At 37.5% G+C, this 24,066-nt stretch overlaps 1 protein-coding gene across 1 annotated transcript; it reads left to right on the top strand.

Moving 5' to 3' along the window:
• The first annotated feature begins 228 nt into the window (after window positions 1-228).
• RNF112 (ring finger protein 112) lies at window positions 229-23,598 on the top strand. The gene is made up of 15 exons (XM_026688955.2): window positions 229-334; window positions 3,246-3,298; window positions 4,234-4,304; window positions 5,668-5,965; window positions 7,221-7,436; window positions 8,013-8,150; window positions 9,472-9,576; window positions 9,675-9,725; window positions 10,993-11,049; window positions 12,892-12,978; window positions 13,125-13,251; window positions 14,111-14,241; window positions 17,808-17,861; window positions 18,707-18,778; window positions 21,459-23,598. The coding sequence occupies exons 3-15, from the start codon at window positions 4,279-4,281 to the stop codon at window positions 21,984-21,986; spliced, it is 1,890 nt and encodes a 629-aa protein (XP_026544740.1). The 5' UTR covers window positions 229-334; window positions 3,246-3,298; window positions 4,234-4,278; the 3' UTR covers window positions 21,987-23,598.
• Window positions 23,599-24,066: the final 468 nt, after the last annotated feature.

The following is a 24,066-nucleotide window of genomic DNA, read 5'->3' as shown; positions in this document are numbered from 1 at the left end:
CAGAAGGGACGAAAATGAATGTTCTTCCAGCACTGCAAGCCAAGAGAAAACTATGCAAACTTCAGGGTAGAACAGAAATCCTCTTCAGAAACGCGTTCATCTTTTTTAGTACGGTCAAATTCTTCTTCCGTTTCTCTCACAAACGGCTTTTTACTCTCCTCCCACGCGTCATCTTTCCATCAACCTTGAGACTTTGGTGGACCAATCCGCGTCACCTTCTTTATCTGCCTTCAGCAAGGGGAAGTAGCGATGGCTTTTGCCTCCAACATGCTTCTTTTTACTTTCGCTTTTGACTCCTTTGCCCCAAGCGTTACAGATCCTGGCTCGGTTACAGGTAAGATAGCAAGGGGTGGGGTCGATTTTTTTTTTAAAGGACTTTTTCCCCCTGTCCCAGCTGGCTGAGAAAAAAGGACCGCGCGTCGCTCCCTGTAGTTTTTGCTTCTTGAAACTCGATCTGTCTCCTGTCATTTGGCGATATTTGTGGCATTCGCAATCAGTTCGCCTTTCCGAGCTTCCCTTCGACAAGGAGAGAACTCGGAGAGGTTGGGAGCAGGACGTCTCCCTTTGCTGCTCGCTGGAGATTATTTTGATTCTACAAATGAAGGATCAGAAAAAAAAAGAAAAAAAAAAGTGGCGGCGGGCGAGAAGTGGGGGTGGGATACCTATCACCAAACAACAATAACAATAAAAAGGAAAGATTTCAGAGGAAAATCCAATTGTCTTACTGGAACCACAGGATTTGGTGGTTTTGCTTGCATCACCAGTAATAAAAGGTGAAAGGGGAGAGGACCAAGATGATTATTTTACTTTTATGTTATTCCCTACAAGTTGCCCTCCAGAACAAAGATAAGGAAGGATGATTAAAATAGAACACGGACTTAAGGAGCGGCAGATAAGGTGCTTTACAGCTTCAAATAAACATAGAGGTTGGGGGCAAAGCTTGTTTTCAAATCCTGCATGTGTCAGAATTAGTAATAAAACCCAGGCATGATGGATTAGACCTAGAGGAAATCAGTGGGACAAATTGCTATTCCAGTTTACTGGTTATTATAGTGTAGCCAACTGTTTCTCAAAGGAACAGAGATGCCATGAGATGAATGCAATAGAAGTTGGATTTAATAAATAAATAGCAAGAAGTAGTCTCACCCAATAATTTCTTCAGCGTCATTAGTTATTAATAATGCATTATTTTGTCTATCCCAAAGCAGTCAATCCCAAAGCAGTCTTTCCCAGGAGAGTGTTCTCCAAATTGTTGGACTTCAAAATCCCAAAATTTTCAATCAGTAAAATGGCTGTGAATTCTGAGACATGAAGTCCAATAGATGCCATTGTGCCACGTTTAAGAAAGCTACTTTGAAGTGAGATTGCAAGTTGGGTGGTTGGCTTCCTTGGTTTAAGAACTTGGATTAATTTGATTAATTCTTCATTCTGGAGAATTCTTCTTGAAGTTACCCATCTCTTAACTCCCATGGATCAAGTTCAAGTCTTGATTCTTTTTCAATTTCCCAATCTAGCCTATGGCTCCCTTATTTCCCGATGGCGTCTCATCCAAGTACTAAACAGGCAAAACTTCATTTAGCTGTTTGAGATCAGCCAAGATTAGGTAGATGCTTTTACCTAGCTTGGTCTATCCTAAAAATATAGGCTTGTTAGCCTAGAAGTGTTACTATTCGTAAGTACTACTACTGGATTGGCAATCAGAATTGCCTACAAGAAGATAATGCAAGAATAGTATAGTGTATAGTACTCAGCCATGAATTCCCTTCTTTATTTTCTTTTTTCTTTAGCTCCAACAGGTTCCTCTTATAGGGATATATTATCATAACATAACGTCACAACACATCAGAATACAACAAACATAACATAATATAACATAAAATTAATATACATTGTTAACAAACTGCTTTTGCATCAACACGGGTTTTTATGAGTTCATTGAACTAAAGTAATATGGTTTGATGTCACATGCTTCAATAAGGACTTCAGAACAAAAATGTGAAGAGGAACATATGAAAGTCGTATTGTTTCCTGGCAGGCATTTCTTGCTTGGCTGGCTTTTCATATGTCCCCACCCTTGTTAATCACACTTAAATACAATGCAATTTTTTTTAAATGTTCCTAACATTAAAGCATTCAGGAACAGAATCAGAAACTATGGGTATGATTGGGTCAACGATGGTACAGAAATAGAAGATGAAAGTTATTACAAAACGCCTTGTCTCTAGCAGTAGGAAACAAGGGCAGATGTTCAGAAGAGTGGAATAATCAATTTTCTTCTCTCTCTAATTTGCATGGTACTGAAAGCTACAGTGTTCTAAAAACAAAAGGCGGTATATTTTAACATTTGCTCTTTAGCTTACTCAACTTGTTTTTGAGTTCACTTAAGTATTAGAAAGGTTGCATTTAAGAATCTATATATATATGGATAACTTTCTTACAAAAATACTTTGTGCTATAAATACTTTGCATTTCTCACCTCAAACCCATCAAAAACAAGCACTTTCTTTCTTTGTTATGGCAGGGATGAAAAATGGCAACTCACTTTAAGCTAATGATTGAAACAATATAAACTGAGATAAACTTCCTGCAGAAGTAATATTCATAATCCTAAATCTTTCTTGCAAGTTTACTCTGTTTTGTAATGACCAAATTAATGAATTTCATAAGACTTTCTTAGCTTGGTATCCCCTAGATATTTTGGACTATAACTTCTGTTGTCTACAGCCACCCCCCTTTTAATGAACCTGTAATCCCTTACATCAGGGTGGAGTTGGGCGACTGAACAGAGATTAAGTATTTACTGGCCAAATGCCTTTCCTGATGCCTATGCAGAATTCACAGCAGACAGTTACTCATTGTGCCCAGATAGAGAAACATCTGCCGGTATGTAGGATCAAACTCATAGCCTCCTGATTGTGAGGAGAGAGCTCCACTTCTAGGCTGCCATGCTGCTCTATCTATAGCCAATTTAACCTATTATAATACACACACTCTCTCATCCCATCCCAATTCCACTCCCTTCGGGAAAGGGAGTAATGGCTAGCTGGGGAGGAGAGATGCAGCTCTCCTCAAGCCTGCAGGCAGTCTCCCCCCTCTTCACCACCTCTACAGGGTGGCTTAGCCCTGAAACCAGCTGGCTCGGGGCGCTCCAGTGGTGAGCACGGATCGAAGCCTCGGAGAGATGAAGAAGCTCAAACCGGAAGTCCACGGACAACTGCTTGAAAGCTGGATCTTTTTATTTTCAGGAAGGCGGTGGACAGCAAGAAGTCTGCGTTCCTGGGCTAGCTGGCTTCTTATGGTAAGTCCCTGGTTTTTATACCCTTTTCTCCCTTTGTGAGTTGATTTCGTGTGAATGTTTGTATTTGTGCTTAATGTTTCAAATTGTGTTTGAGTTTGTCTTTATTCCTGCCGGAGGGCAAACTCTGCAGGGTGAGGAAGGCAAACTCCGCGGGGTGGTTAGATTGTATTATCGGTTTTTTCTAATCTCTTTTAATTTTATAATGGTTTTTTTTTTCATATTTGCTTTGTGGCAATCTCCTGTCTGTCTCTTTTGTAATTTATATTTTTTGTGTCTTTTGTCTGTTTGTTTTGCTTATTTGGTATGTCCTGTGTTTGTAAGGGTTTCCTTTTCTTATTTGTCTAGTTTTCTTAATTACTTAGGCTTTTGTCTATAGGGATTCTTTAATACCTTTTATTTGATTCCTTTTCCTATGTAAGTTTTTTTTATAGCTGGCCTGATGTTCCCCTTGGGCTTTTCCTGTTTGAGTGACACTACTGTCTTCAGGAAGTTCCCTTTCCACACCTTCTTTTTCACAAATTGTTCTTTTTATTTCTTCCATCCCAAATAAAGTCAAAGGACTGGTCTTTTGTGACCCCTTTTCTCTTTTCTTCTTTCTGTACCCCATCTTTATTTCTCAAATTCTGGATACGATAAGGATAAGGAAAAGCCAGTTTGTTAAGGCACTAAGCCAGAATGCATGAGTTCAGTTCCAGCCTTAGCCATGAAAGTCAGCTGAGTGACTTTGGGCCAGTCACTCTCTCTAGTCTAATACACCCAGCAGGACTGTTGTGAGGGAAATAGGAGAAGGAAGGTATGCTGGATATGTATATGTTTGTTGTCGTAATTTATTTATAAAATAATAAAAGCAGAAATAAAATAAATAAAGGAATAAATAAAAGGAATAAGGAAAAAAGGAGATGACTCTCTGCTTAGCAGTGTGATCTCTATTCTAGAAAGAAGGAGTTTGGAATCCCACAGCATCCTGATCACACCACAGAATGGGAAACACAAATAGTGCTAAACAGTGAGTTGGTTCTTTATTTTACAAAGAAAACTATTTGGGAAAATAATGCTGAAAGATTTAATGTAATAACTTGATCTAACTTCTGTGTTCTCATCATCTTCACCATGACTACCTCCATTCTGATTTATTGTAATATCAGTAAAAATTGTAACTTCCTAGCAACAAAGAATCATACATTTTTTAAAAAAAAAAAAACAGTGGTTGAGTACCAAGAAATTAAGATTCTGTGGGAGATTGCTGTTTATTTATTTATTGACAGAAATTATGCTATATCTGTGAATTTTTAATTTATTTATTTATATCAAAACATTTCCAGTCATTTCAGAATTTATTGCAACTTTTGTATTTTTCTGCTGATTATTTAGTATTACTATATTTTTATTTATTCTTGTGATCAATTTGGAATTCTGTGGGAAATTGATGTACTCTAAACACTTTAAATAATATGTAAGGTCTTTCTAGAATGAAGAAATGACAGCTTTAAGAATTCAAATCAGAAAAACCAAAAACAGAAATCAATGGTATATAAGTCCACCTATGATTTATTTATCAGTTAACCCTGATTATCAGTTTACTTTTCAAACACTAAGCATATTAGTTATTTACCTTTGATGAGTCACTTTCTCAAGAAGAAATGAAGGAAAGGTAATCATATCACCTATATTTCATTTTTCCACTTAAACCATAAAACATAATGTTGCCAAGTTGACTTTCCCACAATAAAAAAGGGTTGCCACAGAAGGACATGACAAATATAAAAATAAGTCAAAATACTATGTATTAGTGTAATTGTTTTGGAGTGAGGAATGCAGTCTTTTCACTTTCACTCCCTGGAGATAAACAGAGATCATAAGCCAGGATAAAGACAGCACTTTTTTTCTGTGAGAATAACACTCATCAGAAATAGTTTTTAAAAGGAAATATGCCCATAGTAAAAGACTGAAGTAAGGGAAGGTGCTGTAGGGTCCAGATACAAAGCAGAGGAAGTCATTGATTTTCTTCATATTTTCTTCATATTTCCTTTTTCTCTTCACTTAATATTCCATTTTCTATGGTTTTTAATCTTTCCCCCCCCTCCTCCATTCTCCAAATGAAAGATGAACATACTGCAACCTGGGAAAATAACAATCAGATTTTAATTCCTATGAACTATCTATACATTTGGACTGCAGACAGTGATATAGTTTGGTAATTTTACCACCCTTCTCTCCATTTCAGTTATGATTGTCATCCTTCAAGATGGGTTTCTGGATTTCTGAACAGCAGTTTGGTTCTACAATATCACATGAACCCAAACTAGAGCTATAGACGGAATCCTGGCCTCCCACAGTTTGATTAAGTTATTTTTCTTTGCCTCTTTCAGGCCAACTTTATCAACAGCCCCTACACCAAAGTCTGTAGGAGGCATGATCCAGGACCTTCAGGAAGACATCAAATGTTCCATCTGTTTTGAATCCTTCAGTAACCCTGTCTCCATAGATTGTGGGCATAATTTCTGTCAAGACTGTCTGTTTGATCACTTGAATCATTCTCCACAGTCTGAGTACAATTGCCCTGAATGCCGCCATCTTTGCCACCCTGAACACATGAAGCCAGATGTACGGCTGAAGAGTTTGGTGGAAAAAATTTCACTCTTTCCTCATCTGGAAGAGGTCAACAAGGTGAGATTGCATCTAGATGGAACTGGGAAGCTTTTACTGCATTGCATGTCAGGTGCAAGAAATCATGAGCCAGGATAGAGTTCAAAATCTCTACAAGTTTATTTCATGCTACCTAGGCACAAGTGTCTGATCTACTAATGATAAAGACAAATTGGTTCCAGATAAGGGTCAATGGACTTTAAGGGGAGACTTAGGTCTTTTATGGGGATGTAGTGATTCCAAACTGATGATGCATTTGATCCTCCCTCGGCTCAATGTGGTATCTCCTACATTGCATGTAGTTAGTTAGTTAGTTAGTTAGATAGATAGATAGATGTTTGATTGAAAGATTGATCTCATTCAATACGTAGGTGAATACAAGAAAAAGCAGTCTTGCAGATGACCAGATTCAACACCACACAGAACCATAAAGGTGACAACCAGAATCTTGAATTCCATCTATAAGAAAAGGTGCAGTCAGCTCAGCTCCCAAAACTGTATGGGCACCCAAGTATAATTGAAAATATTCCAGTTTCCTGTTATACTTGAAAACATTCATCATAGTCCAGGGCTGCCACATTTTTCATTAGCTTTAGCTTCCTAATGCTTTACAGGTGCAGCCAAATGTAGATCATGTTATAGTTATCCAGAGAAGAGATGACTAGGGCATGAATGAATGGGAGCAAGACTCTCCAACCCAAGAATAGTTGCATTAGTGCACCAGATGTAACTATTCAAAAGTCCACCTGGCTGCAGCTGTCACCTATCTGAAGAAGAGCTATAAGTCAAGAAGGATCCCAAGTTGTGGACCACTCTGAACCAGGGAGTACAATCCTCCATAGAGTTATGGGACAGCATTTCCATTGTTTGTTTACTGTTGATACGTGACTGTGCTGGCGGATGACACTTCCAATTGTTTCACATAGATGTCAAAATAACCTGGGCCACTCTACAAACTAGAGGTCTCTGAGCAGAGCGGTCATCTCCTCCCCTGATGAGAACCACCCTTTAGGAAGAGAAAGAATTATTGAAAAACAATATATCAGTGAGAACTGACTTCTTCCTTTCCCACTCAAAGTTAAACAGTCCCTTTCCCCAAAAAAAATCTCACAAATAGCAAGTTCCCTACCACTCCTGTCAATCTGGCATGACCATCACAATTGAGCTGCCCTAGTTGCTTCTATCTTGGCCCTCTTCAGACCTGAGACCTGTCTCCAACTGAGTAACCATAAAAGTTGTATACAACTTATTCTTACCTGGTTGTCTCCCTTTTCAGAAGATGCCAACAGCTTCATTGGAGTTGGGGCAGCCAGTACAGCTAGTAGGTTTGGATGAAAATGGGGATCTCTACATGGATGCAGAGGCCCTGAGTAGTTGTTTAGAGGGAGAAAAGGTGAAAGATACTCCCATCTGCTTGATTTCCATCATTGGGGAACAGCGACAGGGTAAATCCTTCTTGCTCAATTTCCTCCTACGGAGACTTAAAAACTTGGTAAGTCTGAGAATAAGTGATTATTTTCTTAGTGTTTTAAAATGATTTTGATTGGTGATGGTCTTCCTATGATCATATCGTGTTGTGTAGGTTTTATTCAAGAAATCAACCATGCAGAATAAGTATATATGGGTTGCATTTTGCACATGTTCAACTTTCTAAAGAGTATGAGAAGGGAAAATGTATAAGGCATACATTATATATCTGATAAAACAAATGTAACAGCTTAATAAAGGAATATTATCACTGAAGGTAGAGCAGTATCTCATATCTCACCAATATCTCACTGGCAGAGTACAAATGACTCTCCAGGAGTTTCTAAATTTCCAGGAGATTTATGCCATAAATAAATCACAAAATATAATTAAAGAATAAAGAATAAAATAAAGAATAAAACAAAAGCATGCATTTCATCAAAAGACAAATTGATGAACTTTGCAGAAATAAGGAGAAAAATAAAGAAAGTTGCTTAGCCAAGTAATTTTTGACATATTGTGAAATATGTGTTATTTAACTAACCATGTTATTGTAGCAGCTCAATGCTTCTTATCTCATTTATTTCTTCCTTGCTGGCAGTCTGTTACAGATGACTCTTGGCTGGGCCAAGAAGATGAGCCATTGACAGGTTTTGAATGGCATCCAGGAACTAAGAGCATCACCAAAGGGATATGGATATGGAATCAGCCATTTTTGGTCTCTGATGAAAATGGAAAGGTAAACATTTGAGAGTTCAATTCAAGAAGTAATTTCCCTCTTCTTTCTGCCTTTTGTCTTCTTCTTTGTAATCTGTATGCCAGTTTTTTCAACAATTTTCTGAATTTAATGCATGTCCCACTTCCTACACAACACAACAGTCCCCAAACTAAATAAGATTTCATTCATGCTACCCAAAAGTTGATAGTATGGTAGAAAACATAGATCTTGCCATAAACAATGTTGCTTGGCCAAGCTGGAGGTTGATCTAATTGAAATGTCTGCATGATTAATTGGTTGATTGATTGGTTGATTTGTTGAAGATATGCCATCAAGTCAATGTTGACTTCTAGCAATCAAATAGACAGTTTTCTTCACAATGATCTCTCCTTAACTTTCAGATCTTTCAACGTGCACCTATCATTGTTGTAATTGTATCTATTCACCTTTTTGTTGAGTGTCCTCTTCTCTTTCTTTCCACTTTTACCATCATTAGTGTTCTGCAGAGAGTTAATGCTTCATATAATATGCATGAAGTAGTATCTGGTAATTTGCCTTCAAATGACAAGACTGGGTTAATTTGTTTAATGTTCCATTTGTTTTTTTGGTTGTCCATGGTACTTTCAGGAATTTCTTCCTGCACCAAATTTCAAAAACATAATAGAGAACTGGGACACTGTACAGCATTCTGAAGCTTGTGTTTTTTGTAAAAAACACAAATTCTGTTCAACACAAGAAACAGATTCTAAAAGGTAGCAGATTTACCAATTATGCAGAATGTGTCTTTACCACAATGTGAAGAGACGTAAGAGGGTTTTAAAAATAGAAACTTGCTTTTGACAGACACACCTAATATCTGCTGTATTCGGCTGTGCTTTGTGTGATCTCTGCCACTTCCTAATTAGTTTACTTTTTGTCTTGTTTTTGTTGTGTCTCTTATGAAACTTTGATGAATCAATCAGCCAGATGTTAACTGAACCCTAGTATATCTTTTCCATTATAAAATGATTAATTTCCTGTACTTCTGTTATGATGGTTGGACTGTTTTCAGTAGTTTTATCTCTGTTTTTTATTCCATTTATCATCATTTTGATTTTTTTTTAAAATATCAAGAATACTGGGAGTTGTAATTTAACCAGGATAGAAATCTAAAAGATTTACCATCTCTGCTAAGAGCATATCATATACTTTAGAAATGAACTCTGTGTCTATGGACACACAACATTCCTAAGATGGTTATTAAATAATCCACATCACACAATTTATTGAATATGAAACTAAAGAAAAGGATAGACTCAGATTATATATATCCACTTATTTTTCTCCTCTGTTCCATCTCCAGGTAGCCTTGTTTTTGATTGACACCGAGGGCTCAATGGATATAGAGAGAAGCAAGGACAATGGTGTCAAGCTTTCAGCTTTCTCCATGCTATTAAGCTCCTATCAGGTGGGGTTCTAGAAACCAAATCATCCTTTTTTTCCTCTAGACTGTAAAAATAGCACATACTTAGTACACCTTTGTTGTGTTTCTTAATTGTCTTTTAGATTCTCAATTTATCCCATAAACTGAAGGACCCAGACGTGGAATACATGGAGGTGAGTTGGGCTTTAAATATTAAAAGTGAGGTCCTTGTCCCAGGGAGAGGTGGGAGACAATGCAACATTATCAGGTAGAGGTGATAAAAAAATATTGCTAAAAGAAGGTGGCATAAACCAAAGCCCAGACTTCTGGTATCCTTTGATTCAGGTAACCAAATTGGAAAGATTCTAGATTATTTTACCTGGTTACCTAGACTGAAATGCAAGAATCTGCCAGCTGTGATATCCAGGCAGTTCAAATCAGTTCAGCATACTACAAGTAGAGATCAACGCCTTTCAAAAGACTCCATAAGTAGTAGGGTTATGCAGTCTTCAGATCCATTTACAGAAGATGCTGGGGAGCGTGAAAAAAGGTAAATGTAATACTCTTTAAAACACCTGTATCTTTTCCCAGGACATTTGGCAGCTACAGAAAAGCCAAGTTAACCTCAGACAAGATGTGGCTATTTTAAGAGTTTGATAGATGTTACAATCACATTCCAAAGAATCTTTTCCAAATTGTTTCCGAAGTATTACCAAGTCTCATTGTGGAATAAATATTAACAGGAATATCAAATGACCAAATCAGATTGCAAAAAAAAAAGCCATTTAAGTTGGGCGATTAGGCATATTGACCTGCCAGGACAAACTGATTTCAAGACAGCTTGATTATTTTTTGTCCCAATGGAAAGCATGGGAACCTAGTAATTATTATTAGATCCCTAAAACTGTTGCCCCAGTGTGTGCATATGTGACCTTCTCTCTCTTCCATTTCCTATAGTCCACAATGAAGACATCAGAATAGATCAGGAAAGCCAGTAAGGAAATTTTCAAATTTGGAACAGCTTATATCCTCCGACGCTATCTTAACAGTTCCTAGATTCTTGGTTAGGACTTGAGCTGTTGAGCTACCAACCAGCCCCAAAGGCTGTGAATCTCACTAAAGATTAACTAATAATAATAACAACAACAACATCAAATGGCAACATCTGCCTATCCTATGTCCTGGGAAAGGATTCAATAGGTGGATAAAAACGTCAAATACAATTTAAACATCTGGCTGGCTGTGCAATGAACCATTATCATATCATTTCTAAAAATATAATTTTTATGTGTCTCTTTATTTTTCCTGTCATCAGATAGCCAACAGTAAAAACAATAACTCACAAATCATTTATTTCCTAAATCACGGTTTAATTCTTTATTTCTGCCATTGAGTGAACAGACAATTTCAGTGAAATTAAATCACCTAATTTAATAGTCATCTACTTCTTTTATCCCACAGATGTTTTTGTACATAGCGAAGACTGTGGACCATCAATTCAAGCTGAAGCCTGTTCAGGTATGGAGCCCAATCTTTTTCCTTCTTTCTTTTTACATTCATGTAATGTATATTTTTCCCCCTCTTCCACTGTCACCATTCCCTCAGGACTGTTGTCCTTACACATGGTCAAAGAGGGCCTTTGTTCCTGAATTCCTGTTCACAGCAAATGCCTCTTCATCTCTGTTTTCTTCTGCCTGGTACTCGCATCTCTCTTTCCTTTTCTTTCATTATGAATACCAATGCTTTTTTTTACCCACTATTTATGCATTATTTATCTGTATAACGTATTCATTTTTCATCTTGAGAAAGGAAATAATCTCTGAATAACACTTTTTTAAAGAAAATGTCTAAAATTGGATAGAGCAGGAATCTTTTCCACCCTATTCATAAAATAAAGGCTGCTTAAGTAGTTTGACTTATTTTTTCCAAAGCAGAAACCCCTTCCTTCCCTTATTGTGCTGTTGCTTTAAGAAAGTTTCTCTCTGCTTGATTTGAATGTCAAAACCTAATCAGGCAGTGAGAAAGTTAGTACAGCAAAATGAGATTTTCATCAAAAGAATGGATAGCCTGAGGCTTCAAGTTCCATTTTACAGAAATAAGAAACTTTATTCAGAATTATAATTTTTCTAAATAGGTGTTGTAAGCCATTAAAAGTCCAAAAGTCATACCTATCCAAAATGAGAAAAAAGCAACCCAAAAGTTGCTACAATTTCCTTGGTGATAACATAGTATTATCAGCCGTACCTATTGTGATCTTTGGAAACTGAAAAAGGGGAGGTTGTTAAAAAGAAACAGGAACAACCTAATTGCAATGTGACTGTCACTTAACAAAAGTTTCACTTAGCAACATAAATAAGGGAAAGCATTGTCTTATTTATGATATGTTTGGTAAATAATTTAAACAAAATGAAAACCAATCTTTAAAAGTAAGACTAAAAGTAAGAGAGAGATGCTATACTATACCTCTAGGAAGAACAGATTCTTTTCATAATTATTCTCCTGCTCTCTATAAGTGAAGAGATGAAACAGCTTTTCTCCCCCTCGGCTGCATAGCCTGGGACCTGAAGAAAGGATAAGTGAATAAGCTGAGGGGCGTTGCAGAGTGAAAAAGAATCTTATAAAATAGGAAAGACTTTAGAAGGTACAAGTAGTCCTTGAGTTATGACCACATTTGAGCCCAAAATTTATGTTGCTAAGTGAAACATTTCTTAAATGAGTTTGCCCCATTTTATAACATTTCTTGCCACAGTTTTTAAGTGAATCATTGCATTTATTAAGTTAGTAACCCAGTTGTTAATTGAAGCTGGCTTCCTCATTGACTTTACTTATCAAAATGTCCCAAAAGATGATCACATAACCCCAGGACACTGCAACAATATGAATCAGTTGCCAAGCATCTGAATTTTGATCATGTGTCCATGGGAATGCTGCAGAGGTTGTAGATGTGAAAAATGGTAATAAGTCGCTTTTTTCAGTGCCATTGTAACTTTGAATGGTCACCAAATGAACTATTATAAATCAAAGACTTCCTATATTTCATCCAGTGTCTAAAGGTCAGATTTCTTTGATAGGGAAAGATCCTAATTTCTCAGCAGTATGCATTATTCATCTGTCTCCCTGTTTTAGCAGCATTGATGGATATGCCAGATGCATCCTTTGGCAGGAGAAGGTGATAAGATTGAAAATATTTCTTATGGTTCTTTGTAATGGTAGAATCAACCCCATAACATCTACTTTTTAACTCACCTTTCCTACCATTCAGAGTAGGTTTGTTGTTTCCATGCACCCAGTGGACATGTAGTGGGACCACAATAGGAAGGAGGGAAGTCAAATGCAGATTCTCTTGCTTCTTTGTTGCAGCATCTTGATATCTTGGTTCGTGACTGGTTCTATCCCCCCACCTATGGATTCCAGGGAGGACAAGTTTATCTCCATGACATCATCCAGGTAAACCTATTATAGAAATTATAGAAAGATATCCTGATAATGAAGAGATTCCACAGGAGTCGATCTAAAGAAGAGAAACAAAGTGATTGTGAAGTGGTGTTACAATGGTTGCATCTTCTCCCTTCTATTTGTCCATTTCACCTCAGAAGCTGGAGGGTCAACCCAACCGCCATTCACAAGCCCTGCAAATGTTCAAAAGCACCAACACTTCTTGTTACCTGATGCCCTTCCCTGGCAAGGCATTGGTGATGGGAACAGAAGGCACCATAGCAGGCAAGAACCTCTTTCTTTCCATTATACCTTCTTCATGTTCCTCCCACAAGTTTATTCATCTGGCATTTGCATGAATTTTAGGAAGGAATAAGCACAATGGTTTCATTCTATCAGAAGGAGGAACGTTAATACCATAAATCCTTTCTGATTAGTGGTGGAGTTTAAAAACAAACAATTCATTCTATGGCTTGAAATGGAACTGGGAATTTTGTTTTCCTTCATTGGAGCAGAGATGGGGAAACAAACTGGAACAGAGGTGGTTTTTTTTGTCTATTATCATCATTTAAAAATTGCTCTGTATCCAAAAGGCAATATAAAATGACTGTGCTGAAGGCAACAAGATTTTCCAGAGCCAACAAAATACTTTCCCAGAGTATTTTTTATGAAATAAATTCTTATTCTTCAAACAATTGCTATGACCAAAATTCACCAAAACCTTCTTATTGTGCTATTTGATCCTTGTGGCAAATAGCAAAATATGCCTTTTTCCAAAAGAGCTCCTCAGCCCTCATGATTAGCATTACTCATGATTGATAGAATCTACTTTGTAAACCCTCTGCTGCACTCATTTTCCCCAAAGCTTATAAGATTACTAAAAATGCACAAAGGCTGAGTCTTGGAGATATTAAATAATATTCTAAAATAACAATTTCATTTCTCCAACCACCAGCACCAAACATACTGCAAATGTGCAGCAAAGATTTATCAGATAGGGTAGTTCCCTTTTAAGGCCAACTCTGTTGCATTCTGGAGTCTTGGGCTAAATAGAGTTGCATTCAGATACTTTCAACCATTATCTCCAGGAAAGGTTAAAAAAAAATCTTGTGCTGGCCAGAACTGTCTGGATTGTTTCTTGCAGGTATGGATGAGGATTTTAGGGGATTCCTGAAGGATTATGGGAATCATATTGCAAGATCAGCTGGAATGCATGTACAGAGAAATCAGAAGAACAAACCTCTCACTGGGACAGAACTTGCTAATAAGATAAAGGTGAGAGTTATAAGAATCAAATGATGTAAGTAACCTACGCCTTTGAATTTATTTTATTTATTGATTGATTGATTTGATTTGCCAATTGTTTACAAGATAATAAGTATAAGTGTATACATAGTTGTGAATACATGAAATGGGTACATATAAGAAAAATAAAAGAAGAATAAGAGAAACAATAGGACAGGGACGGTAGGCACGTTGGTGCGCTTATGCACGCCCCCTACAGACCTCTTAGGAAAGGGGTGAGGTCAATAGTAGACAGTCTAAGGTTAAAGTTTTTGAGGTTTGGGGAAGAAACTACAGAGTCGGGTAGAGTATTCCAGACATTGACCACTCTATTGCTGAAGTCGTATTTCCTGCAATCAAGTTTGGTGCGGTTAACTTTGAGTTTGTATCTATTGTGTGCTCTTGTGTTGTTATGGTTGAAGCTGAAGTATTCATTGACAGGTAGGACATTGCAATGTATGATTTTATATACCATGCTTAAATCAGACCGAAGACGGCGTAATTCAAGGTTTTCTAGTTCTAGAATTTCAAGTCTGGTGGCATAAGGTATTCTACAACGAGTAGAGGAGTGGAGAACTCTTCTTGTGAAATATTTCTGGACTTTCTCAATTGTGCTAATATCAGATACGTAATGTGGGTTCCAGACTGATGAACTGTATTCGAGTATTGGTCTAGCAAATGTTTTGTATGCTCTGGTTAGTAGTGTGATATTACCAGAGAAAAAGCTACGTAGGATTAGGTTAACAACTCTTAATGCCTTTTTGGCTATGTAGTTGCAGTGGGCTCTAGCACTTAGATCATTAGAGGTGAGTATTCCAATTTGTGTTTGGCATATAGAGATTTCTATTATATCCAAAAGAGATCAGTTTCTTGAGGTGTTTCTCAACCTCTGGAATTTTAAGATGTGTGGTCTTCAATTCCCAGGAGTCCTCATATTGGCTAGGGAATTCTGAGAGTTGAAGTCTACACATCTTAAGGTTGTCACGTTTCAAAAACACTAATACAGTTACTCCTTCTCTGATACAATTATTTATATAATATTATTTGTTACAATTACATCTATGCTACAATATACTGTACAACACTGTATCTCAACCTCAGCAAGGATTTCAACTCGCAGAATTCCCTAACTGGTGTGCTCTAAAGCATACATTACTATCTACCAAACATTGATGTCTTCTTATATACAGGTAATCTTCAACTTATGACCATAATTGAGCCCAAAATTTCTGTTGCTAAGCAAAACATTTGTTAAGTGCGTTTTTCCCCATTTTATGATGTTTCTTGCCTCAGTTGTTAAGTGAATTGCTGCAGTTGTTAAGTTAGCAACATGGTTGTTAAATGAATCTGGCTTCCCCATTGATTTTTGCTTGTCTGAGGGTTGCAAAAGATGATCACATGGCAGCAACTGTCATAAATGTGAGTCAAATTGCCAAAGTATCTGAATTTTGATGGCCATTGGGAATGTTGCAACAGTTGTAAGTGTGAAAAATGGTCATAACTCACTTTTTTCAATGCTGTTGTAACTTTGAACCAGAGGTGGTATTCAGCAGGTTCTGACCAGTTCTGGAGAACCGGTAGCGGAAATTTTGAGTAGTTCAGAGAACCAGCAAATACCACCTCTGACTGGATATTTTACAGTATCCTTCCCCTGCCACGCCCACCAAGCCACGCCCACGGAACTGGTAGTAAAGAATTTTGAATCCCACCCCTGCTTTGAACGGTCACTAAATGAACTGTTGTTAGGATCTACCTGTAGTATATTCTGACTCTTCCCCACCCCCTTTCTGGGAATTAAAACTGTTGTCACTTTTAACAGCCAGCAGATGGAGCACTTACACTTTTTCTAAATTGTCCTTTTTCTTCCTGTACATTCTGTAGGTTTGTTTTCACTGTCCACTTTTTCCAAAGGAAAAAAAAAGTTCTTATCTTTTTGCTGCTGATAGTGGCAGAAAACATCTCCTATCCTCCCTCTCTCACCTATGTCAACTTTATTTGCAACTAACTCTGCTACCTTAATGCTAGAGGAAAGGTTCAAATGCAGAGAAAGGAAAGAGCACAGAGAGCTGAGGCCAGTAAGCACAATCTTTGTGAGATGCCCTATTCTGGATAGGTGAAAAATTGTTATATGGAGTGGTACCCTAGAATCCACAGTTTGGACTAAAATTGTATGTGTGAATTGACAGACAAACAGGAAAAATCCAGCACTGCCTCTCCAAACATGATTTCACAGTTCAAAAATCCAAATAAAAACATCCAGGCAAATGACTGTTGAAGTACCACTTGAACATATTAAACAAAGGGTAATTCCACTGTTGCTTGGCTGTTTGAAGTCGCTGGATAGCTACTATTTCAAGCTGGTTGTTCTGAATTTCATGAGGAGCTTTAGTTCCACCTTCAGCTGTCATGTGACTTGGTTTGAGCCTCGTTACTACAGAGTCAGAGGGAAAGAAACATGGTTGCCTCCCTTTTTTTATCCAGTTATTAACGGGAGAGATCATATGATACATTTTAGCTTCCCTTGGCACACTGATGCAATTGATGTTCCCTCATAGCATATCCAAAATGAATGCAAGCCTAATGAGATTTAGTGCATGATGACACTCTGCCCCCTTGGCCTGCCTTGGCACATTAATGAGCCTTTTCAGTAGTTGATACATGTGTTCCATGTGTGAGTGTTTGTGTATGTTAAAAAAAATCCTCACCCCTATGGGTGGTATGCATCTTCCTCATTGGGTCTTCCTCATTTTTCTCACTGGGTCTTCTATTAGGGGCCTTGGAGTTTGTGGGTTCTGAATAGGATCTTAGATGATCCTAGTATTGCACTTGATTAGACAGAGAGCTATGTTGGAGGCCCTCTCCCAACTTAGAAGTCACAATACCACATGTTGTTACCATTACAGGGTGCACTTCAGCCTTTATTTTTTACATTTTCCTTAGTTATACTTAGTGATACTTCTCTAAATTCTCATACTCCTTCTTCCTGATGTTGCTATCATTTGGCACCACTACATCTCTGGCCACCATTGTCTTCTGGTCCTTGTCTACTATCACAGTACTACTAGAAGTACCATTTGTGATAATATATAATTTTATTCAAGATTTCTATATATGTAAAACATAAACATGAAAACATACAATGGCGTGTTGGGGGAAAACTCTGCAAAGTACAGTATAGACAGAAAGACAAAAAATAAAAATGTAATTAAAGAAACAAATTCTGATCTTGTTTACAGCAGTTACAAAAAACTTCTAATATTGTTTTTTAATCTGAGTCTTTGGTCCATTTCAGTGCCTTTATGCTTTTAATATTTTTATTGCAGTTGTGTTAAACATTAATTTTTAAATTCTAATCATCTCAGAAAAAGCATGATTTTAAACCAAAATCCTATGTGAAAAGAATATGATATGGGGAAAATACTGTGCATTGATCTATCAATATAGTCTGTGTGCAGGTGGGTTCTCTACATATCTGGAAGTATTCTGAATAGCTATCTAGAAGTGTCTTTTGTTAATCTATTTTTACATGTTGAATCCTCCCTTTTTTATTCTTTCAGGCTTTGTCAGAACTCATGAAACAATATCACACTGGTTTTTCCTCACCCATAGAGGTATTAACTTCTCAATTTTCCTTCTATATCTTTCCCTGGTATACACTTATAACTAGTTTGCACTTTTTAAAAAGGAAAATGTCCTTCAGATCAAGCTCCACATTTGAACAGAATTCTATTGGCCAAGTGTGATTGCTGACTCCATGAACACCTCCACGTTGTTTTCTGAGCAGCTATGTAGAAATGGTTTGCTTTCACCCTTTTCTGTTTCATTTTGTCTTAATCTTAGCCTAACTTACAATTCTAATATTGCTGGGTGGATTCCCAACAAGGAATTAAATGAGCTTGTTAAACATAAGAGGAAGAGCAAAGAAATCTTGCTGAAGCTAAATTGGACTAGGCCTAGTTAGCATTTGGATGGAAGAACATCTATTTGTTGAATTCTGTAGAAGTGGAATATGGCATGAGCCTATCATAAATGACTTGTTAGATATGGCTTTGGAGGTCCATGGCAGGAAATCCTTTCTAAAAGTGGTAGATTAACCAGTGGAACAGCTTGACTTCAGAAGTTGTAAGCGCTTCATCACTGGAGGTTTTTAAGAAAAGACTGGACAGCCACTTGCCTCAAATTGTATAGTCTCTCTTGTTTGAGCAGAGGGTTGACTAGAAGACCTCCAAGGTCCCTTCCAGCTCTATTCTGATTGATTGGATTCTGCAATTGTAACCATTTCCATTAAAAAGGAAAACATATGAAGCTAAATAGCTGACATGGATGGACTTGATGCATAGTACAACTTTTATCTTTATTACTTTCCTTGTCTCTTCTGGGATGTGATGGAACTCAAGGAAAGATTAAAATTTTCTGTAGCCACATCTGCTAATATTTCTCTTTTCCTTCTGCTCAGATGGCCTACACCTTCAACCAGAACAACAATAAAATGTTCCAGGAGAAATTTAAAAAGTTCATCCAAAAGCAGGTAGGACAAGCTCAGTTTTATTATAGTTTTCATTTTTTTAAAGGCAAAAAAAAACAAAAAAAAATGAGGATTCTGAAGATGCTAATACTTGGAATGTGTTAGAAAGGGAACAAATTTCTATGGTTTTCTTATTGTAAATTGGTATGTAGTGAAGGGGAAAGAATTGACATTTGGTCAGAGTATGGTAGACTAGAATCAGAGATGTAAAAGAAACCAGAGGGCTGAGTTTTTACAGGTCAAGTGCAAATAAAGACCAGAATTTTGGTTTCTAAATAATGTGGTCATTAAGTAAGTCATCCAGTAATCAGATCCCTATTTTACAACCATTTTTCTAAATTGTTAAGCAAAATACCATAATTAAGACTTTGTTCATTATCACATATGTTAACTATCAGCAGCATACAAAAGAATTTATAAAAAGTGTTTTACCATTGGCATGATTGGCTAAGTTGTTCCCCAATAAATAAGCAAAGTGTTGGAAATGTAATTATAAACAGGGAACCTATTTCCATATGTGGTGGACATGCCCTCAAGTTAAGTTATTGGTTTAAAATTAGGAAATGGCTGGAGAAAATTACAAAACAGAAAATTGAATTGAGACCAGAGACATTCCTATTGCATATATTAAAAGATAAAATAAGTAAGAAACTCGAATATTATATTACATATAATAACTGCAGCAAGAATAGCCTTTGCCCAGAATTGGAAAAGTGACAGCACTTCCTCTGATATTATGACAATGAAAAACGTTTTACAGTATGTAGAAATGGATAGGCTTTCAATGGAAATGAAGGAGAAAGAAGAGACAGTACTATGAACTTTAGAATCTATGGTATGCAAGATAGGCACAAAATAGGGAGATGAAATGAAAGGTTATGGTGTGATCAAATAATTTGGTATGAATAGGCATAACTATGTATACTTATGTATAAATATGTAAAGAACTATGTAAATATATGAAAATATGGCATAAATCAAATGTAAAATAATTGTAATAATATTTAGTAATATTTTGTATACTTAAGAATATGTCAAAGTGAGTGAATACTACTACAAATATGCTTCAATGAATGGAAATACATTTTTAATTGCTTTTTTAATTGTAGAATTTGTTTAATAAAGTTTTTTTAATTAAAAAGAAAGAAAGAAAGAAAGAAAGACAGAAAGAAAGACTTTGTTGAAAACTAACTAGATCACAAATTGCAGTCATGTGATAATAGGATGTTGCAACTGTTGTAAATACAAGCTGATTGATGAGCTTCCAAATCATCACTTAAATTCAAGAACAAGTTGTAAGTCACTTTTTTCAAAGTTATCGCAACCTTAAACTGTCATTAAATGAACAGTCATAAATTGAGGACTGCTTATAGTGGTGTTAGGAAGTATTTAAATACAGAAAAAGGAAATCAAATGATTTTTGACTGATATTATCTGAGGTTGGACTGAAGGCTGGCTAAATTATGCTCCACAAATTAAAAAAAATGGAGTTGATCAAGAATAAAGCTTCTTGTGTTTTGCAAAATTTAATAGATAAACTTTTTAGTAGATAAACTATTGAATGTAGTGTTGGTGTAGTGGTTAGATATAATATTGTAGGCTAACCTTGACCCTGGAGTTCAATCTTAAGGCTCAAGTTTTGACTCAGACTTCCACCTTTCCCAGATGGGTAAAATGAGGACCCAGATTGTGGGGGCTGTTAGGGATACAACACCCTAGCAGAACGTGCAACAGCAGTCTAGCAGACAGAGAGTGTCTGTGAGATAAAGCGTTGTTGTAGCTTTACAATCAGTAAGACAGATACACTGTGCAATTAAATAGTTTTTTATTCCAGCAAGAGTTATAGCATAGTCAAAGCAGTCCATATGTCATACACTAAGTTCAGACAGTCTGAGGGTTATTCAGTTTGCAAAGTCCAGTGTAGAAAATAGGTCGTTCAACTCACAAACAATCAGTCCAGTGATGTATCTCTTTTGCAGTCAGAGATATGAAGTAAAATCAAACCTTCTTTTCTTCTCTCAGCAAACGCACACAGTAATCACCATCAATCCTTCTCTGTCAGCATTCCAGTAAAAGCCGGCAAACAGTGAGCTCTCTTGCTCCCTCTTATGGCGATTTACAACCGCACCCAAATACTTGGCTTACAGTTTAAAGTGACACACACATTTAAACTAACTAACATATATTATATTTAGCCAAACTAAGTTAGGTAACCAATGTTATCCCTAACAGGGGCAATAAATTGTAAACCTCTTAGAGAGTGTTGTACAACACTATGAAGTGGTATATAAGTCTAAGTGCTATTGCTATTCCTTGACTCATAAAACAAGTTAAAATGTTTTGGCAGTTCAAAGCTTATCACACAGGTATGGGTTTCTTTCTTTCTTTCTTTCTTTCTTTCTTTCTTTCTTTCTTTCTTTCTTTCTTTCTTTCTTTCTTTCTTTCTTTCTTTCTTTCTTTCTTTCTTTCTTTCTTTCTTTCTTTCTTTCTTTCTTTCTTTCACCTTAATTGACCACAAAAAAATATCTGGGGTCTTAGATATAATGGCAGATTAAGTATATGATAAATAGTGGGATAATAAGAAGTGCCATTGTTATGAATAATGAGATGATTAATATTTTCTGTTTTCTCCCTTTTCTCCATCTATTTCTGTAACCTACCACCCTTTCGTCTTCAATCTTAGGATAAATTCTCATGCTCAATATTGGCAAGCCTACGTGTGTCTCCAAATTCGATGACTAAGCGCTTTGAGGAGAAGCAAAAGAAACTGCTCCAACAGTTCCGAGACTCATTTCATGGTGATGAGCCACATCAGACCGAATTTTTAACATGCCTGGAGTCATACTTCAAGTATGAAGCTAATAATTTCTTGGAAGATTATAGACGCCACTTCAAATCCTCTGCAATCAAAGCCGGAGTAGCCATAGGAGTGGGTGCTGTGGGGTTAGCTGGTGGAGCTGTTGGAGCTGGTATAGCAGCAGCCTTGTTGGCAGGAGAAGCCATTGTGCTGGGCACCGGTGCTACTTTTGCAATTGGGACTGTGGCCGGGGCAGGCACATTTGGACTTGTTGGGGGAGGAGTGGGAGCTGGTGTAGGGAGCCGCATAGGGAGTTCTAAAAGCAATAATAACAAGAATGAGGCTAAAGATGACAATGAGATTGAAGATGAAGAAGAAGAGAATGTGTCAGATGAGAAAAGTCTTATTAGCTGACGAGGTTCATCTTAAGAATTGAAGCAAGCCCACACCTCCTTCACTAAAGAACAAATACCTACTATAAAGAAATAAATCCCAGGAGTCTCATCTCGTGTGCACTCCTTTGTCTCAAGAACTATGGAGAATTAGTTATTCTGTGACCATTCTGGGATAGCCATAAAATAGCATAGTTCCAGCACAAAGATTTGGACTTGCAAGTGACAATAAAAGACAAAGGCAAATGCTGCATCTAGTGCAGGGGTGTCAAACTCAAGGCCCATGGGGTGCTTAGATCTGGCCTGCAAGACCAACCTGGAAACAGTGAAGGACTGGCCCATGGTGCCTCTGCCAGAAAAAACAGAGCTCAGGTGGGCTGCACACAGCCCTTTTGAGCTCCATTTTCACTGGCAGAGGGTAGTAGTCGGCCGTTGCAGCCGAAAACAGAGCTCAGGAGCCTGTTTTCTCTAGCATAGCGCTCGGGCCACCCCAGGTGCCCCGAACATGAGTGACGTCGAGCGGGACACACCCACCCTAGCCATGCCCACTCCAGCTCTCCAAAGTCAAATACAACCCTGATGTGGCCCTCAATGAAATCGAGTTTGACACCCCTGATCTAGTGGTAATTAAAAGAATAATTATTTTCTCTGTATCTCTCCCTCCCATTGGGGGAGGGGTGCAAGCTCCAATGTATTACCAATCCTTTTTCAGTAGCATATATATTCTGGCATATAGAATAAAGGAGAAAAGGAAATTATATCCATAGCAATAGCTGTAGACATATGGAGCCACTTAATAATATCCATTCTGCAATAGTCTGTTTTGGATCAAAATCTGAAACAGACTAAAAGCATTGTTGTCATCTCAAAATTTATCACAAAAGGCAATTCCTTCACCCTTCAAAGAAAGATTGTAACACCCCCCAGATGGAGCTGCATCAACTATACTAAAGTTTAAAGGTACGATTTATATTGTGTCACAGTTACAATCCTTCCTGAACAGGAAGACCCTTTGCTTGATCTTTCATGCCTGATCATCTCCTGTCTGGATCATTGCAATGGATTCTACCATTGCAATGGGCTACCATTTTAAAGTATTCAGAATATTCAGTTGTTTGAGCTGCCTTGGGTGCTGGTTTGTTTCCATATCCAATTTAAGGAGCTGGCTATGACCTTTAAATTTCTACATGACATAAGGCCAGATTACCTGTGCAATTGTCTTTACACCTTATATTGACCTGCCCCACCTGATCAAGCAAAGAAGGTATGCTGCAGAACCCATTAGGTAAAGAATTTTGATTCGCAGGCTCAAGGAAGAGAGCTTCCTCTGCCATTGCTCTTACTCTTTGGACATTCTTCCCCTCAGAGGTGAGGCAGGCCCCCACTCTCTTGGCTTTTCATAAATGTTTGAAGACCTCTCTCTGTTGACCCAGTTGGGGTCCACAGATGAGCACACAACCAAGGGGCTGGCTAGTACCCCAAAGCCTCTCCCTGCCTTTTTAATCTTGGGACTTTAACTATTCTGTTCCTGCTTTTAATTGTTTTTATTATAATATGCATAGCTTTTATGATTTTATATCTATATATACACTGCCCAGAATTCCTCCATGAAAGAGATGGGCAGTTTGTAAATATGATATATAAATAAATTCAAGTTTCTGGTGGCCATCTTAAAAACAGTACATGGCAGAAATCAAGTCAACTAGGGAGACAAGGCCTGTTAAAGGTCTATGCTGAGAGAATATCATGTTCATGGTTCCCATTTCTAAGCTCAGGAGTCCCCAACCTGTGGGCCATAGCCCATTACCAGTCAGCATCCTATTCACAATGGGGCTGCATGAGTAACTGGCTGGTGCATGCACAAGTGCGCATGTACTCAACCCCACTTGCACAAGCATCGGGGCTTGTGGCCCCACTCATGTATGCAATGGGTACTCGAGCTGCTTCTATCACAAAACCATCTCCTCTTTCTCTCCTCTCCACCCTCCCTGCTCCGGGCTGCCAACCCAGAAAGAATAGGGAATTCTGCTTAAGCTTTCTCAATGGTAGCAACCTCCTTTGCAAATACCCTTCCCACAACATACATTCCCAATAAATGTTCA

Source organism: Notechis scutatus, chromosome Z, assembly GCF_049901735.1.
Source record: "Notechis scutatus isolate UNSWTSFEM ecotype Mainland chromosome Z, rNotScu1.2, whole genome shotgun sequence".
Classification (NCBI taxonomy): domain Eukaryota; kingdom Metazoa; phylum Chordata; class Lepidosauria; order Squamata; family Elapidae; genus Notechis; species Notechis scutatus.
Note: the sequence above shows the minus strand (reverse complement) of the source record. Positions and strands in the feature narration are given on the sequence as shown.